This window comes from Labrus bergylta, chromosome 1 (genome assembly GCF_963930695.1).
Source record: "Labrus bergylta chromosome 1, fLabBer1.1, whole genome shotgun sequence".
NCBI classification, from domain to species: domain Eukaryota; kingdom Metazoa; phylum Chordata; class Actinopteri; order Labriformes; family Labridae; genus Labrus; species Labrus bergylta.
This window is the reverse complement of record NC_089195.1, coordinates 16,586,451-16,602,288: the sequence shown is the minus strand read 5'-3', so window position 1 is coordinate 16,602,288 and position 15,838 is coordinate 16,586,451. Positions and strand designations below refer to the sequence as shown.

The 15,838-nt window shown below is 39.6% G+C and overlaps 1 protein-coding gene across 1 annotated transcript; it reads left to right on the top strand.

Moving 5' to 3' along the window:
• Window positions 1–9,221: 9,221 nt before the first annotated feature.
• Window positions 9,222–15,633, top strand: asf1bb (anti-silencing function 1Bb histone chaperone). Its single transcript, XM_020656101.3, has 4 exons — window positions 9,222–9,530; window positions 10,655–10,770; window positions 10,954–11,130; window positions 14,644–15,633. The coding sequence occupies exons 1-4, from the start codon at window positions 9,422–9,424 to the stop codon at window positions 14,839–14,841; spliced, it is 600 nt and encodes a 199-aa protein (XP_020511757.1). The 5' UTR covers window positions 9,222–9,421; the 3' UTR covers window positions 14,842–15,633.
• Window positions 15,634–15,838: the final 205 nt, after the last annotated feature.

Here is a 15,838-nt window from a genome sequence, read left to right as displayed (position 1 = left end):
CATCTTTGGCTCATGGTGCTTTGTATATCAGATCCTCTTCAATCATCTGCAAATAAATTGGAAGAAAATGCAACTCCCAGTTTTGTTAGCATGTTAACATATAATTACTGCAGTCTGAGGGTAGGCTGGTTTGTTTTTTTCAAAGTAAAGTGACACTGTGGCTGATACACTAAAAAGCCGTACACATTAAAATGTTTAAATTCACATCGTAAACCCTTCTTACTTTTCTTCTGTGTTATTTGATAATTCAATGTTTTTTTTAAAAGATTTACAGTATTTTTGGGCTTTTAGTGCCTTTAATGGATAGACAGGACAGTGGATAGAGTCAGAAATCAGGGAGAGAGAGAGTGGGGAACGACATGCGGGAAAGAAGCCTCAGGTGGGATGTGAACCCGGGCCGCCCGCTTGAGACGACAGCCTCCATACATGGGGCGCGCACACTAACCACTGCTCCACCTAATGTTTTTAACTTAAACTAATTAAACTTTAACAATGGTAACACAAGGAAAGGAAATCTTGGCTGGAATGCCATTACCCTGAAACAACTGCTATACAGCAAGCCCCAGAAAGTAGGCCATCTCTCACGGAGGTTAAATTGTTGTCATATGATAGCTATTGGATTCAGAGGTAACACTGAATCCTCTGAAAATACTCAAATCACTTTACACCACAGGTCACACCTACCCATTCACAAACTGATGACAGAGGCTGCTATGTCAAGTGTCCATCAGTATTAACTATTAACTATTCTATTCATACAGATAAACTGACACCGAAGCAGCGGGAGCAACCCGGGGTTAAGTGTCTTGCCCAAGGAAACATCAGACATGTAGCTGCCGAAGTTGCGGATCAAACCCCTAAACATCCAGTTAAGAGATGACTGACTACCAGTAATCCACAGCCACATCATGATTAAGTCAATTTCATTAAGAGACTGTAGACACCACGAGCAGGCCTGCAATCTGTTCTAGAATGTTCTAGAGAGGTAATATGGCACTATGTGTTCTGTCATGTGTTGCAATGGCACCACCTGTTGGCCTGCAAAAAACTCATACAGGAAGTGCACTTGTTTCAAAGGAAACAGGAAGTGTGCACTCTATAAAAGGAACAGGAAAGTGGAGGTTCTTCATTTTGTTATCTTCACAGCACACGTGCCAACTCCTGGAGAAGCTCAACAATGAAATGACTTTTGTCGCTTAAGACAACAAGTCATTTATTATGTATGATTGCAAGGTGGCCAGCCCTGAGTTGTTTTATTTTTGACTTGCTTATTGTAGCATGTAGCTTAGCATTTAGCTTAGTTTAGCCCATAGTTTAGCATAGCATTTAGCTTAGCATAATTAGCTTAGCATTAATGTTATAATTGTATTACAAGTGAAATTGATTATTTAATTATGTGAGGTTATTTATAGCACCTTGCTAATCTGTGCATTTTCTTTGTTATAGTTTTCACTCTGGATTCAACAAGATCAACTGAGAACCTGACTCACTCATCATTTGAATCGAGTTTGGCTGACTGTCGAACTGCGTACCCACACACGTAGGGAGGACAGTTACACTATGAGCTCTTTAAGATAAGACGGTGCCTGACCATTAAGAGCTTTGAAAGTGAGGAGAAGGATTTTAAATTATATTCTAGATTTTATATGGAGCCAGTGCAGAGCAGCCAACACAGGAGTAATGTGATCTCTTTTTCTAGTTCTAGTCAGTGCAATGGGCTGCAGCATTTTGGACCAGGAAAAATCACATTTAATGAAGAGACTGGACGTGGTACAGTTAAGATAGATTTATGCAGTACACTTCTGTCATTACTTACTTTTTTAGGCTACAGGTCCAGGGATTTCAAGCAGTAGCTTTGCTGTAGATTTTTAAATAAGTGAACACTCGGGGCAGCAGCGCACCATGAAGCAGCATGTGAGCTGAAATAGATAAATAGGCCGAAGAAGAAAATTACTTACTTATCCCTCCATGGTTATTTGAGGAGGAATAGATAAATATGCCTTTCAGGATTGAACCAGCAAGGACATGGGCTAGATAAACACAAATTAATAAGATGATACATATCAAGCATCAAAATCATGCAGTCTGAAACTATAGGCAGGACAGTATCTCAGAAATCACACAAACAATTTTCAGACTTAACAAAACAGGTACTATAGTAACAACTATAGGGAGTGACGGAAAATAGATGGCAGACAGATTTGCAAAGGAAGCAGGAACAAAATCAGAAGAAAATAAAACAAGAAGTCACAGCAAAGTTGACATCGAAACATAATGCAAACGGAAACAAGTAAAAATGGCAGGATGATTGAAACAAGGAAAACGACAGGCATGTAAGGTATTGGGTTTTATTTAGATTTTTTTTGGGGGGGAGGCGGGGACTATGGAAGCCCATTTCCGCCAGTTAAAAAAATAAAAATGAAACCTTGGCTTTGTTGAGATTTTTTTCTTGCCCATATTAAGTCAAAAATGTTTAGATAAAAAGTCATAATTATGAGATAGTTGAAAGGAAGAAAACTTACTAAAGACAAAGCAGTAGCTTTACTTTGGTGTGAGCTCTAGCTGCTGTTTAATATGATATGGATTGTGAGTACATTGAGACTTACTTTAAACGTGGTTATACCACAAATGAAATATTATCTTTGCTAGCGGAGTCGCATGGGATAGTGCTAAGCAAACGCACCCTTGAAAGGATTTTAAGGAAGAAGCAGCTCTGGCGAAGAAAGAATAAAACTGATGTGGCTGAGGTGGCAACCTTTATTGAGAATCAACCGGAAACATCTGGTCAGTGCCATGGCTACAGATGGATGCACCAAAAATGTTGGTTACATGGGATTGTGACTGACAGAGAAACAGTTTGAGTATTGCTGCAGTTATTTCATGGTGAAGGTGTTGATGTCAGGTCAAGAAACAAACTGCGGAGGCTTGTTTACCACAGCTGTGGTCCAAACTATCTTTGGCATATTGATGGCTATGACAAGCTTAAGCCATTTGGAATTGCAATCAATGGATCCATTTATGGTTTTTCCAGGAAGATGATTTGGCTTGAAGCTTACAAAACAAACAATGACCCAAAGGTAATCGCTGGCTACTATATGGATGCTGTGATCAATGCTGGTGGTTGCCCTGCCAGAAGCAGACTTGACTTGGGGACAGAAAGTGGCCATATGGCTGAAATGCAGCAGTTTTTGCATTTTTCTGAGAACCAAGCTGAAACAGACAGTGTAACCTTTGGTCCAAGCACTGGAAACCAGCTGATAGAACGATGGTGGTTAACCTTGAGAAGTGAGTGTGTCCAGTTTTGGATTGACCTGTTTGACAAACTGAGAGAAGATGGCTACTTCTCAGACAACTCCAAGTCCTTGATCCGGTTTTGCTTTCTTCAAACAATACAGGTAAGTGACACATTAAAATATTGCCCAATTATATTTTTAAGAGACACAAATGACCATGTGTGATATAGTCATTGCCTTTATGGTGTATGGAGACTAAAAAATAAAAAATAAATTGTTTTGTGGTTAACAAAGAAATCATGATGGTTGGGGTAATTATTGAATTAATTCATATCATATAATATACAGATACTGTATATAAAATAATTTTAGAATTGTATGATAAATGACATCACATAATGATGTCAAAGACAGGTTTTTTGACATTTTGATAGCTGTCATATTATGCCTGCAACATTAGTTGCAGTGCAAAAAATTACAATTTACTGGTATTCATATTATTGTGTGAGCCCACTGTATCACAAGCAAGGACAAATCTCACAGATAAAAAACAACCATGGGTCAGGACTACTAGCCACGGCAGTAATTACTAATGGCTTATATTTTATGCACTGACTAAATATGATGTGCCTTCTAGGAAGAACTTGATGAGGTTGTTCTGACTTGGAATAACCACAGAGTCCGTCAAGTCCACAACTCACGCTCACCTCATGGACGTCCCTCCATATTGCATGCAGTCCCTCAACTGTACAGAGGCAGGGATTGTTTGCATCATGTAGATATGGAGAAGATTCAAATCTGCCTTGAAGAGTGTGTGTTCAAGGACTTCCCATGTGATGAAGATGTGTTCCACATCTGTGTGGGCCTAATGTCAGAGTATAATCTAAATTTGACCAGTGATGTGTTTGGATTTAGGCAGCTGATCAACAATGAACTGGACCTAGATGATTAACTTTCCTAGGCCTGTGTCACTTTGTATATTCCCCTTTTTATGTTTTTCTCACAAACACAGTTTCTTACATGTGTTTTGACCTAGGAGGAATGCTAATGTAATTGTAGTTACCTAAGAAATGTTAAAGATATACAAACTATGTTCAGTGCATAAAGTTCTTTGTTGAACTGACATTGACTACTTGTAAGAAGTGAGTAAAAATGCTAATTCACACATTTAGAAACATTTTTTTTTATTAAAACATTTCTATTTCACAGTATACAAAACTGCTATGTTTGTATTTTAACTACAATGTAATCTAACTTATACAGCAGATAGTATATAGCAGTAACGAAGTTATTGGCTTATGGAACAGTTGAGAATGCCTTGCTCTCTTTTGATAACCAGCAATAACAGCACCTGAAAAAATAGTGCTTAAGATGTAAAATGACAGGAGTATTAAATCAAAGGTACCTGTTTTGTTATAAAGAAAATAACTTACATAAATGTGCTGGAAAAACTCTGAACTGAAAATAATCAATGTACCAAGAAAATAACACAAATATTTCATTTGATAATGATTTTTTATCATAAGGTAATGTTTTTTTAAATTAAAACAAATATGTGCATTTGGAACAAAAAAAGGTTATGCAAACATGACATATAATGACATTACCCTGTCGTATCAATAAAAAAAGTATAAGTAGGTAAACTTATGCAAGATGCAAGCTCTCTAATGTATCGACAATAGAGTGAAGCTTAAAGTGGGGATTTCCCAAAAATAAGACGGAGGCTTGTTGTTCTGTGTTTGTGTTATGGAGCCAAGGTACAATAAGATGAACAATTGCTTTCAAGCTTCAAAAAACACCAGTTGTGAATGTGTCAAAGAGAGCACAGATGGTTAAGTTCCTCCATTTTTCTCTCTCATCAAAAATTACCATTGACATTAGAACAAGAAATTTATGTTATAACCGTAATATGTTGTCTGAAATAACTAATTTGTTGGTGAAGTCTACACCATCAATCTTAAACATCGTACTTAATAAAGGTATTCACAGTACTCAGCATTGAAACATACTTCTTTAAACTTCTTAAATTGAAAGCAATAATGAACAACTTAAAAAAGTGGCAGCAGAAGAATGTTGAAAGCATGTTAAAGGACCACTAGGTAGAATTTAGGGGGATTTATAGTCAGAAATCAAATGTTATTATTGTTTAATCATCAGAAACTAAGGATTGTTGTGTCTTCTTTTGTTGTATTCTATTGGTTGCCAGTGAGCAACCTCACCACAAGGTGTCACTAATTTCTACACACTGGTCTTTTAAAACTGTGATACTAAAGTAAGGTAAAACATGGCATCTGTAGTTATTACTTTAATACCCAAAATTTAATCTGAAAACCTACAAACCTATTCCTGAGCCTCTGAGGTCAGTCAAGCACATTTGGGCTGAAATCTTTTTATCTTAGATAATGTCCATTACCCACACACTGCTTTCTAGGACTTTGTTCATTTCATGTCGAAACTCTGGGTAGCTGTCATAACTGACTGGCAACTCCAAGAAACAGCCACATGTATGAGCAACAGGTCTTCTCTGAAATCCCTGAAGTTGTGAGAAGGTGACAGTGATGCTCTTGCCTGTGAACAAGTCTGATCCAGTGCAAAATCTGAGGAAAAAGGAGAGGTGCTCTAAGATATGTGCTTACATACTTAACGATTTGTTTCTCCTTGGCATTCTGGATACTGGGGTAAATAATTGATCTCATGATCTTTTGTGATGTCGGGTTGTAGCTCTTCATAGATTGCTGAAATCCCTTTTAACTCTGATCTAATGGGTCTGAGCATTTTTCTTCCAATGTTTAATCACAAAAGAAGGCTCCTGAATCAGTCTTTGGTGAGCAAGCTCCTTCAAGATTTGCTCAATGTTATCTGCTGTTGGAAGCCTCCGGCAGTTGTGAATATCCATAATTTCCAACAGTTCTTCCTGGTCAACATCTTTAAAATGTAAACGTCATGATTCAAGGATCACTCGCTCAGACTCTGACACATACTTGAAAAAGATGCCCACAATATCACTCTCCACAAAGCCCAAAAGAGCTTGTTCCAACAGCACGGGTGCAAGTTTTACAGGAAGGTACTTCTCTTTTTTCCAGCCAAATGTGATAATTCGGCCTACACTTTCCCATTCTTGTTCACGAAAATCATAACGTAGGTATGGCACTTTGAAGACATTTCCCAAAGTGCACTGCTCATAGAAGTCATTCCAAAATTCTGACAGGACATCCCTCAAAACACCTCCATCATCCACAGCTTTTTCAAGCATTCCATCTGGTAGGATAAGTTGAAAGTAAAGGTTATCCTCCATGATTCTTTCCTCCGAAAAAACTTGAATAAGTTCTTTAAGAATCTGTCCACGATGAAGAACAACAATTTTCTTTAGTCCTTCTCTCTGACGGGCTTGTTCCTGTCCTATATCCGTGAAAGGAGGCAAAGGTGGTTCCTGAGGCAATGTATCATCAAGACTGGAGTACTCACTTACATAGACGCTTTGTGTGGGGAAAGTTACAATGTCACTAAGACACACAAATTAAGTAATGTTTCATGTTCAGGGAAACTACGTAAATCAGTTGGGTCAACCGTGGTGTAGAGAAGGGACACACTCTCACTTCTTGCAATCTGTAAATACTGTGCTGTTTCCAACGAAAATGATTTCTGGGGTATTCATCTCCACATCTGTTGCTTCTGCTGGAGAGCTGTGATGGTTAGCAGATCTAACATGTGTGTTTTCACCTTCTGTGGTTGCATCACTATCTTCCTCCTCCAGATGTATGTCTTGCTTCTTGGTTGTTAAATAGAAACGTAAGAGAGGTAACTTTGTCTTTTCATACAGTTCCCCAACTGTGATAGTATCGTCCAATGGATGCTGCTGAAAATCGGTCAGATCAATGTCAAAATCAGTAAGGGTACCCTCTGCATTTTTTCCATCTGGAAAAAACAAGTGCAGAGCCTTTTCTAGTAAGTTTTTTTTTTTACATTCCTTTGAGACACTCTCTTTTCTGGTCCCTCCACCCTTTTTGGTGCGTACCTGCACAAATCCTCCTTCTCTGAAATGCATCCATCCTACCTCAATTTTTCTCTGATTCTTTTGGGCGTTCTTTGGAATAGTGTGATGTTCTCTTTCAGGCACATGATCACCCTTGCTTCTTGATAGTTTTCCTCGAAGCCGCTCAAAAACCTTCATCTTGCGACTCCTTGGTTCGTTTTCCTCGCGTCTGCAGTAGTCCAAAAACAGCCAGCCGATCACTATATGATGGCAGATAATCCCTTAGCTGTTCATCTGTCATGAGGTTTATGACACTGGTATCAATCTAAAAGGGAGAAATATTTAATTAATTATTTGGTAAAGTGCTTTCAATTATAATAATGAACAACCTGCATAATGCCAAACATATTTGTGAAGCTGATCTCAACTTTTGTTTTTTAATATTAATATATGATTCAGTTCCTATATAAGTACCTTCTCCTGTTCCATTCGCTGTATGTCTTCCTCAGGCACATGCCTGGACCTTAAGTAGTCCCTGAGCTCATCCATCTTGTTACAGTTCAAAAACCCTCTGCACCTATGTTAAATAGAATTAAAGCTCAAACATTATAACCTTAAATACATAAAATCTCTGACAGTTCTTTTTTTACCAAAACATTTTCCTTTGTAGTTTTGGTTTTTAAGCATCTTTCCAGTCAATGTTTAGATAATATATATAGATATAGATATTTAACTGATGTACATATGTTTGATTTTTAACTTATTTTTATTTTTAATAATTATATTCCTGTTTCCTGTTTTCTTGAGCTGTTGTAATGAAAAATAAAGTTTATCTTTATCTTTATAAGCAAAAACCTTTTGTTTTACAATGAAGAAAGGGAGCAGTCTCATTTTGTGTTTCATGTTTCTAGTAGTGTTTTTAAAAAATAAGTCACCTGATCAAAACCTGACCCATGATGCTATTACAAACTCACTACTTAAAATGGGTAAGAGGGCATAATCACTCCATTTGATTTAATGTGAAGCAGCTTATGACAGCACTGATTGATCAAGTAGGCCTACCTTAAAAAAACTATAGCTTGTAATAACATGCACAGCTGGATGTTGAATCAGTTATCAATAAAATACAGTAGCCTTGATTAACAATGCATCTCTTCAAAATGTAAACATGTTTTTGTAAAATATAAAAAAGGTAAAATATTCTGAATGTTTTAATGAATTACAGCATCATAAAATGTTATCACCACTGCTACAGAGTACCAATGAAACGAACACAGGTGTCTGGTCTGTGGGGGCCCGGGGCCGGTGAGGAGATGAAGCAGCTATTCAACAGATTTCGGGTGTTCATGGCTTTAGGTTACATGTATCGTGATGACCCCCTTACTCCTTACTCAGAGAGCAATGCGAAGGCCGATAGCCGCCTCACTGAAACACTTTGTTTACGTTTCAGGGACACCATCTAGTACCGTGAGCCTATAAATTAAATGTGTAGTAGCCTATAGGCTACATTGACATTTGAGTAATGTAATGTGTTTAGTTCTAACGACAACCGGATTAAAAGACACAACTATTTGGGCTATCATGCATCTAACATTTATTACATTTGGTAGAATTAGTTACCTTGTTTAGGATTGCATAGCGTGGCTGGGCGAGTGAGGGGATGCAGGGACTACAATGCCAGCTGGATCACATGACTTTATTATCTCATAATTTCGACTTTTTAATCTCATAATTATGACTTTTTATCTCATAATTATGACTTTTTTATCTCATAATTATGACTTTTTTTTATCTCATAATTATGACTTAATATGGGCAAAAAAAAAAAAATCTCAATAAAGCCAAGTTTTCATTTTTATCTTTTTAACTGGCGGAAATGGGCTTCCATAGGGGGACCAACAAAACAATAATATAAAAATCCATTCCGGTCTAAACTCCAGGTCAGAAGGTGGCGGTATTGTACCTTTAAGCTGTTTGCCAACCGCCTATAAACAACAGAAGAAGAAGACGAGATGACGTATTTCCTCTGTCCCAGCCGCCAGTCGCTCATGTTGGTGTTCTCGGACAATAAAGGATAACTATCAGTACTGAAGACAGACAACACCATCGAGCCAGCCAGCCCCGGAGCTCAGAGACATTTCAGCACCGAAGGACTCGAGAAAAAGCTTTAAAGTTTTCTAGGTCGAAGGGATTCAGAAGATATCAAGACACCACAATGGCAAAAGTTCAGGTGTTAAATGTCGCTGTTTTGGACAACCCGAGCCCGTTTAGAAACCCGTTTCAGTTTGAAATGACGTTTGAATGCATGGAGGATTTGCCAGAGGGTGTGTATTGTTTTTACTCTTTTATGTGTTCAGTATAATAGCTGTATAGCACGAGCTTTCCTTTGGGGCGAGTTTTACTTTAATGGTAACTTGTACGTTTTAGGTTGATATGGCAGATCGAAGTAATGGATAATAACTCTTGTGTCCTCTTGTGCTGCTTATAAGCGGGGTCCTGAAGGTATTTAAATTTACAAGTCGTTGAAATTTGGCGCTGGCGCGTTTGTGCTCAGCGACCCGCCTCCTACGTGCAGCTGATTGGTTCGCTGTAGCTTTCCCGGGCAGCTGATTGGTTAATAATGCTTCGTTACTGTAGCAACTGACAAGCCCAACGAGTTGCCGCGAACTCTTGGGGAGAGACAACCCGGAAGCTTCAGTTTCATGTAAGACAGCTGCCCTAATCAAAGATAGAACATGCCATCATAGAGCCTTTTAATGTGTTGATTTTTTAGGTGCTATTGAGTTAAAATTCATATTTCAGGCGTCAACCACACAAGACTTTAGATTTAGCCATCGTGTCATCAGATGTTCTGATGGCACAATACATACTTCAAAAAAAAAAAAAATCTGTCTTAAGGTCTTAATATGTATCATTAATAATTTACTGTTGATTTTTCTAGGTGCTCTAATTGGATGTAACTACCTTAGTATTAAAACTAATGGGTTCTTGTTTCTCACATTTCATTGAGTGAAGTCTGAGACTGAAATGCTGACAGCAACTATATTTAATAAAACATAAATGTTATTGTTGTTACTCTGAAATCGAGCCTGTACTAATTCAGTAAACAGATAATCTACAATGCACTTTAAATGTCAGCAGCCCATTTGAAATTCTGTTCACTTTATTTGTGCTGTGGCGGTAAAAACAAAAGAAGGCTAGATACAGTGTTGAAGTTCGTAAACACTTTTCTCTGGCGTGTAACTCTGATGCCAATTCTGAGTCTTTTCTTATTTTTTATTCTTGTTGAATTAGTGAATCTAATTTCTCAGGGTTAAACTTGTTCCCATTCACTAACATGATTGGAACCTATGTGTAGCGTGTATGCCTTGCAGACATCACTTAAACTTTTTAAGTCTCACTTTTGTGTGTGTGTGTGTGTGTGTGTGTGTGTGTGTTTGTGTGTCAGATCTAGAGTGGAAGATCATTTATGTTGGTTCAGCTGAGAGCGAGGAGTACGACCAGGTTCTGGATTCTGTTCTAGTTGGTCCGGTGCCGGCCGGCAGACACATGTTTGTGTTTCAGGTAAGAAAGCTGAGCTCACTTGTTACCTGTCATTCAAAATATTGCTAGGGGGTTAAGGGTCGAAGGTCAATAAAGTCAAGGTAAATAAATTTGCTTTCCCTTTGTTTTCTTGCTTTGTGCATTAATAATGAATACTTTAGTTCACTTGAATCTGATTTCTATCTGTTTGTGTTCACGGCCCAGGCTGATGCTCCTAACACGGGGCTGATTCCAGAGAGCGATGCTGTAGGAGTGACTGTGGTCCTCATAACCTGCACCTACCGTGGACAGGAGTTCATCCGCATTGGTTACTATGTCAACAATGAATACACCGACCCCGAACTACGGGAAAACCCCCCTCTTAAACCAGACTACACTCAGGTAATACACACACCAACAATCTGTATATGGCACAAAAACAGGAATCTACTGATACACTATTTTCTACTGCCCTCTGGTGCTCAGTAATTTAACTTACAGCCAGCTGAAGCATCAGGAAAGAAGTGTTCAGGCCGTTTTTCTGCATCTGATCTACCTAAACAATATGGTTATCTCTGATAAGGAGTGTTGCTAATGTTAGCAGAGCTACAACTGCCAGCCTTCAGTCCTCCCTACAGGTTTACATCCACCTGATTCTGCTAAATGTGCTTACACATTGCTCTGGTTGATATGACAGTTTAATCTGATGCAGCCTACATGTGAATTTATCTCATCAAAATACTGACAAACTGCGCTGCTCCTACACAATGCTATCTGTTCACTGTGCTTGGGTAGTAGAGCAGGGTGAACAGGGTCTAACTGGGTTACAGCCAGTCCACTACTACAGCCCCTGCCAATAGTGGCTGGCTGCATCGTCATTTGACCGGCATCATGGGCCAACATACAAGAATATAAATAGTCAACTAATCGTGCACATACCCAGAAAGAGAAAAAACTTAATCTGCACATAAAGAGAACAAAAATAAAGGCCTACAAACGGCACATTAAATCACACAATCTTACTCTACATGTTATAAAAATGTATTTGAGGTTTGTCGGGTGGAAATTTGTGTCTTTGGAGCAGCTTACCAGTTAGATTCCAGACTCGAAGTTAGTGCCAGTACAGCGAGCACATTTAGTTTATTTGACAGGCACCATGTACAACTCAGCTGATAGGCCAGAGATAGCTATAAAGCTAATTTACATCTGTGGTGACAGGGCAAGAACATCTAAAACGAAACATACAATACAGACAAGCCAGCAAACTTCTCAAACATAACATAAAAACACATACATTCGGAAACTACAGCCGTTTTCACATATGCACTCCGGATGATATCTGGATAATTACAGGAGGACTGCTCCGGGGATTCTCCCGACCTAGCCGCTTGCAGCAGCAGTAGCTCAGTCTGTAGGGACTTGAGTTGGGAACCAGAGAGTCGCCTGTTCAAGTACCGGCACGGACCAAGACCGGAAATTGGCCTTTTAGCTGGACAGGTACCAGTCCACTTCCTTAGCACTGGCAAAGTGCGCAAGGCAAATATCCTGCAGCGTTCTCACCTCAGCTCACTCGTACTACCTGCGGAAAAAATACTAGGGGTCTTGCCCGGAGAAACTCCAGGAGAAGTCTAAGCGAGAAATTCGGATGTTCGCGTTCACATATACAGCCCCTCCTGGTAACCTCCTGAGTTTTTCAGTAGATTTCCTGATGTGAGAAAAGTGTTTACATAATCTACTTGTTGGCAGACAAGTCCATGAATACATGGACCTCACATTCAGGCCGTGTTCACACTGGACTTCTTTTTTCAGAAAAAAACGCTGCTTTCAGCACCTTTTGAGCGCTGATGCACGAGTGTTCTGTAACCTTAACAACAGGATCTAGCCTACTGTGCAACCGTGCCGGATCCGGCCGGAGCACAACGCATCAATTTAGTACAGAAAAGAACAAACAGGACGGGAAGTCAGACACTGATACAACATTAAAACATCCAATTTATTTTCAGAATAAAACTCTCTGTTTTGCCGGTTCAGAAAAACGACCGTTTGTGTGTTTGTTTACGTGTTTATAAGGTTTTTATTGAGTTTTATACCACGTACATCGTATTATCTCGTGCTGTCGCGAGTGAATCTGTAACATTACCGCGGAAATTCCTTTTTCTCCGTACTCCAGCTGTCCGGCTGTGCTCTCCGTGTGTGCAGACTGAGAACGCAGCCGGTGGGTGTTGACGGATGAGGATGCACGGACCCGTAACAGACCGGAGCGGACAGTGCACACATATCTGGTGGAAGTTTGCCGTTTTTGGGCACAGGTAACTAGGGACGTAGGTTACTACTCGTCCTGATGGTCAGCTGTCAGAAAGGCGCTTGACGTCACCCAGCGCTTTTCTGAAAAATTTAAATGATTCAACTCAAAAAGGTGTCGGGCGTAGCGCTTTTTGAAAAGGCGTTCGCTTTTTAAAAAGGCGTCATCCTTTTTCATTTTTCCATAGGCTTGTATATAAAAAAGGCGCAGGCAGTTGAAAAAAGAAGTCAAGTGTGAACAGGGCCTTAGACGGCTGTATGAAGACCAGGCCAGCTATCATCGCCCTCAGATTAGGTGTCAACTTGTTGCCACCTGCAAGATTAGCTATTATGATAGCTAAGAATTTTCTCAGTAACAAAGGTAACATGTACTGCTGTGTGTAAGGACAGGCTGACTGTTTATTTAAGTTCATGTATGGCGATTCAGACATCTCACTAAATCATTCAAAGTCTTATCTATGTTATCCAAATTAGCCTTCAATGTTATTTTTAACATCTCAATATTCAATTATTACTAAATATTGGTGATGTAACATTTCACAGAGGTCACAGTTCGGTTCGTACTTCAGTTGTGGGAGCTCAATTCAGTACGAGTCTGGTCAACAGGAAAAAAGAAACAAGATGCTAGATGCCCAATTTTTCTAGGTGATTTTTTTGATAACTCATCCGTTTAGATTTTTGAAGGTTAAGAGTTATTCACGATAAGGTGTGTAGCTGACCTGATTGACAGGCGATTTCAAGGAAAAAGCTCCAGCTCTCAGCCTGTCGTTCGGTTGACTGATAGTTAGGCTGAGACAGGATGTCCAGCATGGCAGCTGCTGCCGATGGTACTCCAAAGCCCCCTGCAGTAGCAGATGGGTGACATCACTCAGGCTTCGTCCATTAATATTTACCGTCTATTGGATTGACATGCGGGAAAAGACCCACAGGTCGGACTTGAACTCATGGTGCTCCAAGCAGGCGGCTGGGTTTGAGTACGACCTGTGGCTCTTATCCTTATCCTTATCCTTCCCAGCACTCTCTCCCCAGTTTCTGAGTCTCTCCACTGTCTCTAAATAAAGGCATTAAAAGCCCCAAAAGTGAACCTTAAAAAGAACCTGTTTGTTTGCACTTACTGATGTTGTTTCCTCCTCTTCAGATCCTTGCTTGTGTTGTACTTACTCCTTGATGTTCATCACTTTGGACAAAAGATTCTGCTAAGTGAATTGTAGAATTGGATTGTAGTGCCTGAAGTTCCCCCACACAACTGGTTTAAAGAAGCTGACGGGTCATTAAGCTCCGTCATGTCATCTTGCTTTAATTCTTTTCTTTGTTTTGTCGTTAAAAATGGGTTAGCTTACATTTAGCATTACTGCCACCTGGATTAGGGTGTGGATACTGCCATGTGTGACTGCCTTTTTACTTCACCCAGATGTATTTGTCTTATGCATATACTGAAACGTGACGTTCAAACGTATATAAAAAACCGTTGCTGTCCTAGTCGACTGTCTTGAAAGAACACTCTGCCAGTGCATCATTGATTTATTTAGCTTATGATTTTAACCCCTTAACTCCAGCATCATGTTCCAGCTTTTCACCAGTGCTGCTTTTCTTTTTTCTTTCCCTCTCTCTCAGCTCCAGCGGAATATTTTGGCCTCCAACCCTCGTGTGACCCGCTTCCACATCAACTGGGAGGGCTCAGCGGACAAGATGGAGGACTGCGAGAACGTGGACCCGTCCCCCAACATCAGCGGCATGCTCCCTCCAGCCTGTATACCAGGAAAGATGCCGCAAATTGGACTGATGCCGGACAACTCCATGGACTTCATGTAAGAATCAACAGATTGAGATAATGGACAAGAAGCTCTTCTTATCTTTGTACATCACTAACGCTCTTTTGGACAAGGACGCCAAGGACTTATCTACTCAACATATAAGAAATCAGGGACGTTATTTTTATACGCAAAAAGGGTTGGATATGTAGCTGTTACTAAGTCTTTCACGCTCACTTACCGTACTTTCAAAACAAACACATCATCACGTCCAACTTTGCCTTATTTAACTGTCTTTTGATAAAGTAAACGCTGAGCGGAGAAAAGTTCATGTCATGAGTGTGAAACGTTCTTATGGCAGCATTATCAGACTCACAAATCAAATTAACTTACTTATGTTGACCTGTTTGTACTTTTTCCTGTGCAGTTCACATGTTCTCTTGAGCACAGATCAAAGCTATGAGTGAGCGCTTTGTCTGTCGGAATGAATGTAGCATTTAATTGTTCTGAAGGTTTGTCTCATCTGGCATCAATCTGAAGCATCGGGATACCTTTGGAAACACATTCTGGGTTTTAGAACAGGAGCATTGTGCTGGTTTCTGTTCTCAGAGGAGGATTGAGTGTTAGCATGGGAGCTAAAGCAGAGTTCTACCTTGTACTCTGGAGTGTTACTGAAAATGCGATGCCATATTGCAGTCAACTAGTTTGGATGATGTAAGCATACTGTAAATAATGTTTCTCAGCGCTTATTAAGTCTTCAAGTTCAAGAGGACATATTTTGTCTTTGTACTTATATTCTGTACCTCACTATTTGTACCGACAGTGATGTGGTAAATAAAGTTTGTTTTGTTGATTCTGTGAAGCCGTCTTGTTAAAACCACATCTTACTAACATTGCCTCTTTCCACCTTGACTAGTGAGGAAGGAAGAAAAGAAAACTGCAGCGAGACTCAGCACACGTGTGTGTGTGTGTGGGTGTGCACATCGGCCCACTCTTCCCCCTCCCCATCTTGGCTCCTTCCTTTTTTCTTTTTTTTTTTTCTTCTTCCAATTTCATTC

Excerpts from the sequence above, each read along its gene's own strand:
- asf1bb (XM_020656101.3), top strand. The coding sequence starts at position 9,422 with ATGGCAAAAGTTCAGGTGTTAAATGTCGCTGTTTTGGACAACCCGAGC. Across the intron at positions 9,531-10,654 it reads CATGGAGGATTTGCCAGAGG|ATCTAGAGTGGAAGATCATT; the intron begins GTGTGTATTGTT and ends TTTGTGTGTCAG. Across the intron at positions 10,771-10,953 it reads GACACATGTTTGTGTTTCAG|GCTGATGCTCCTAACACGGG; the intron begins GTAAGAAAGCTG and ends TTCACGGCCCAG.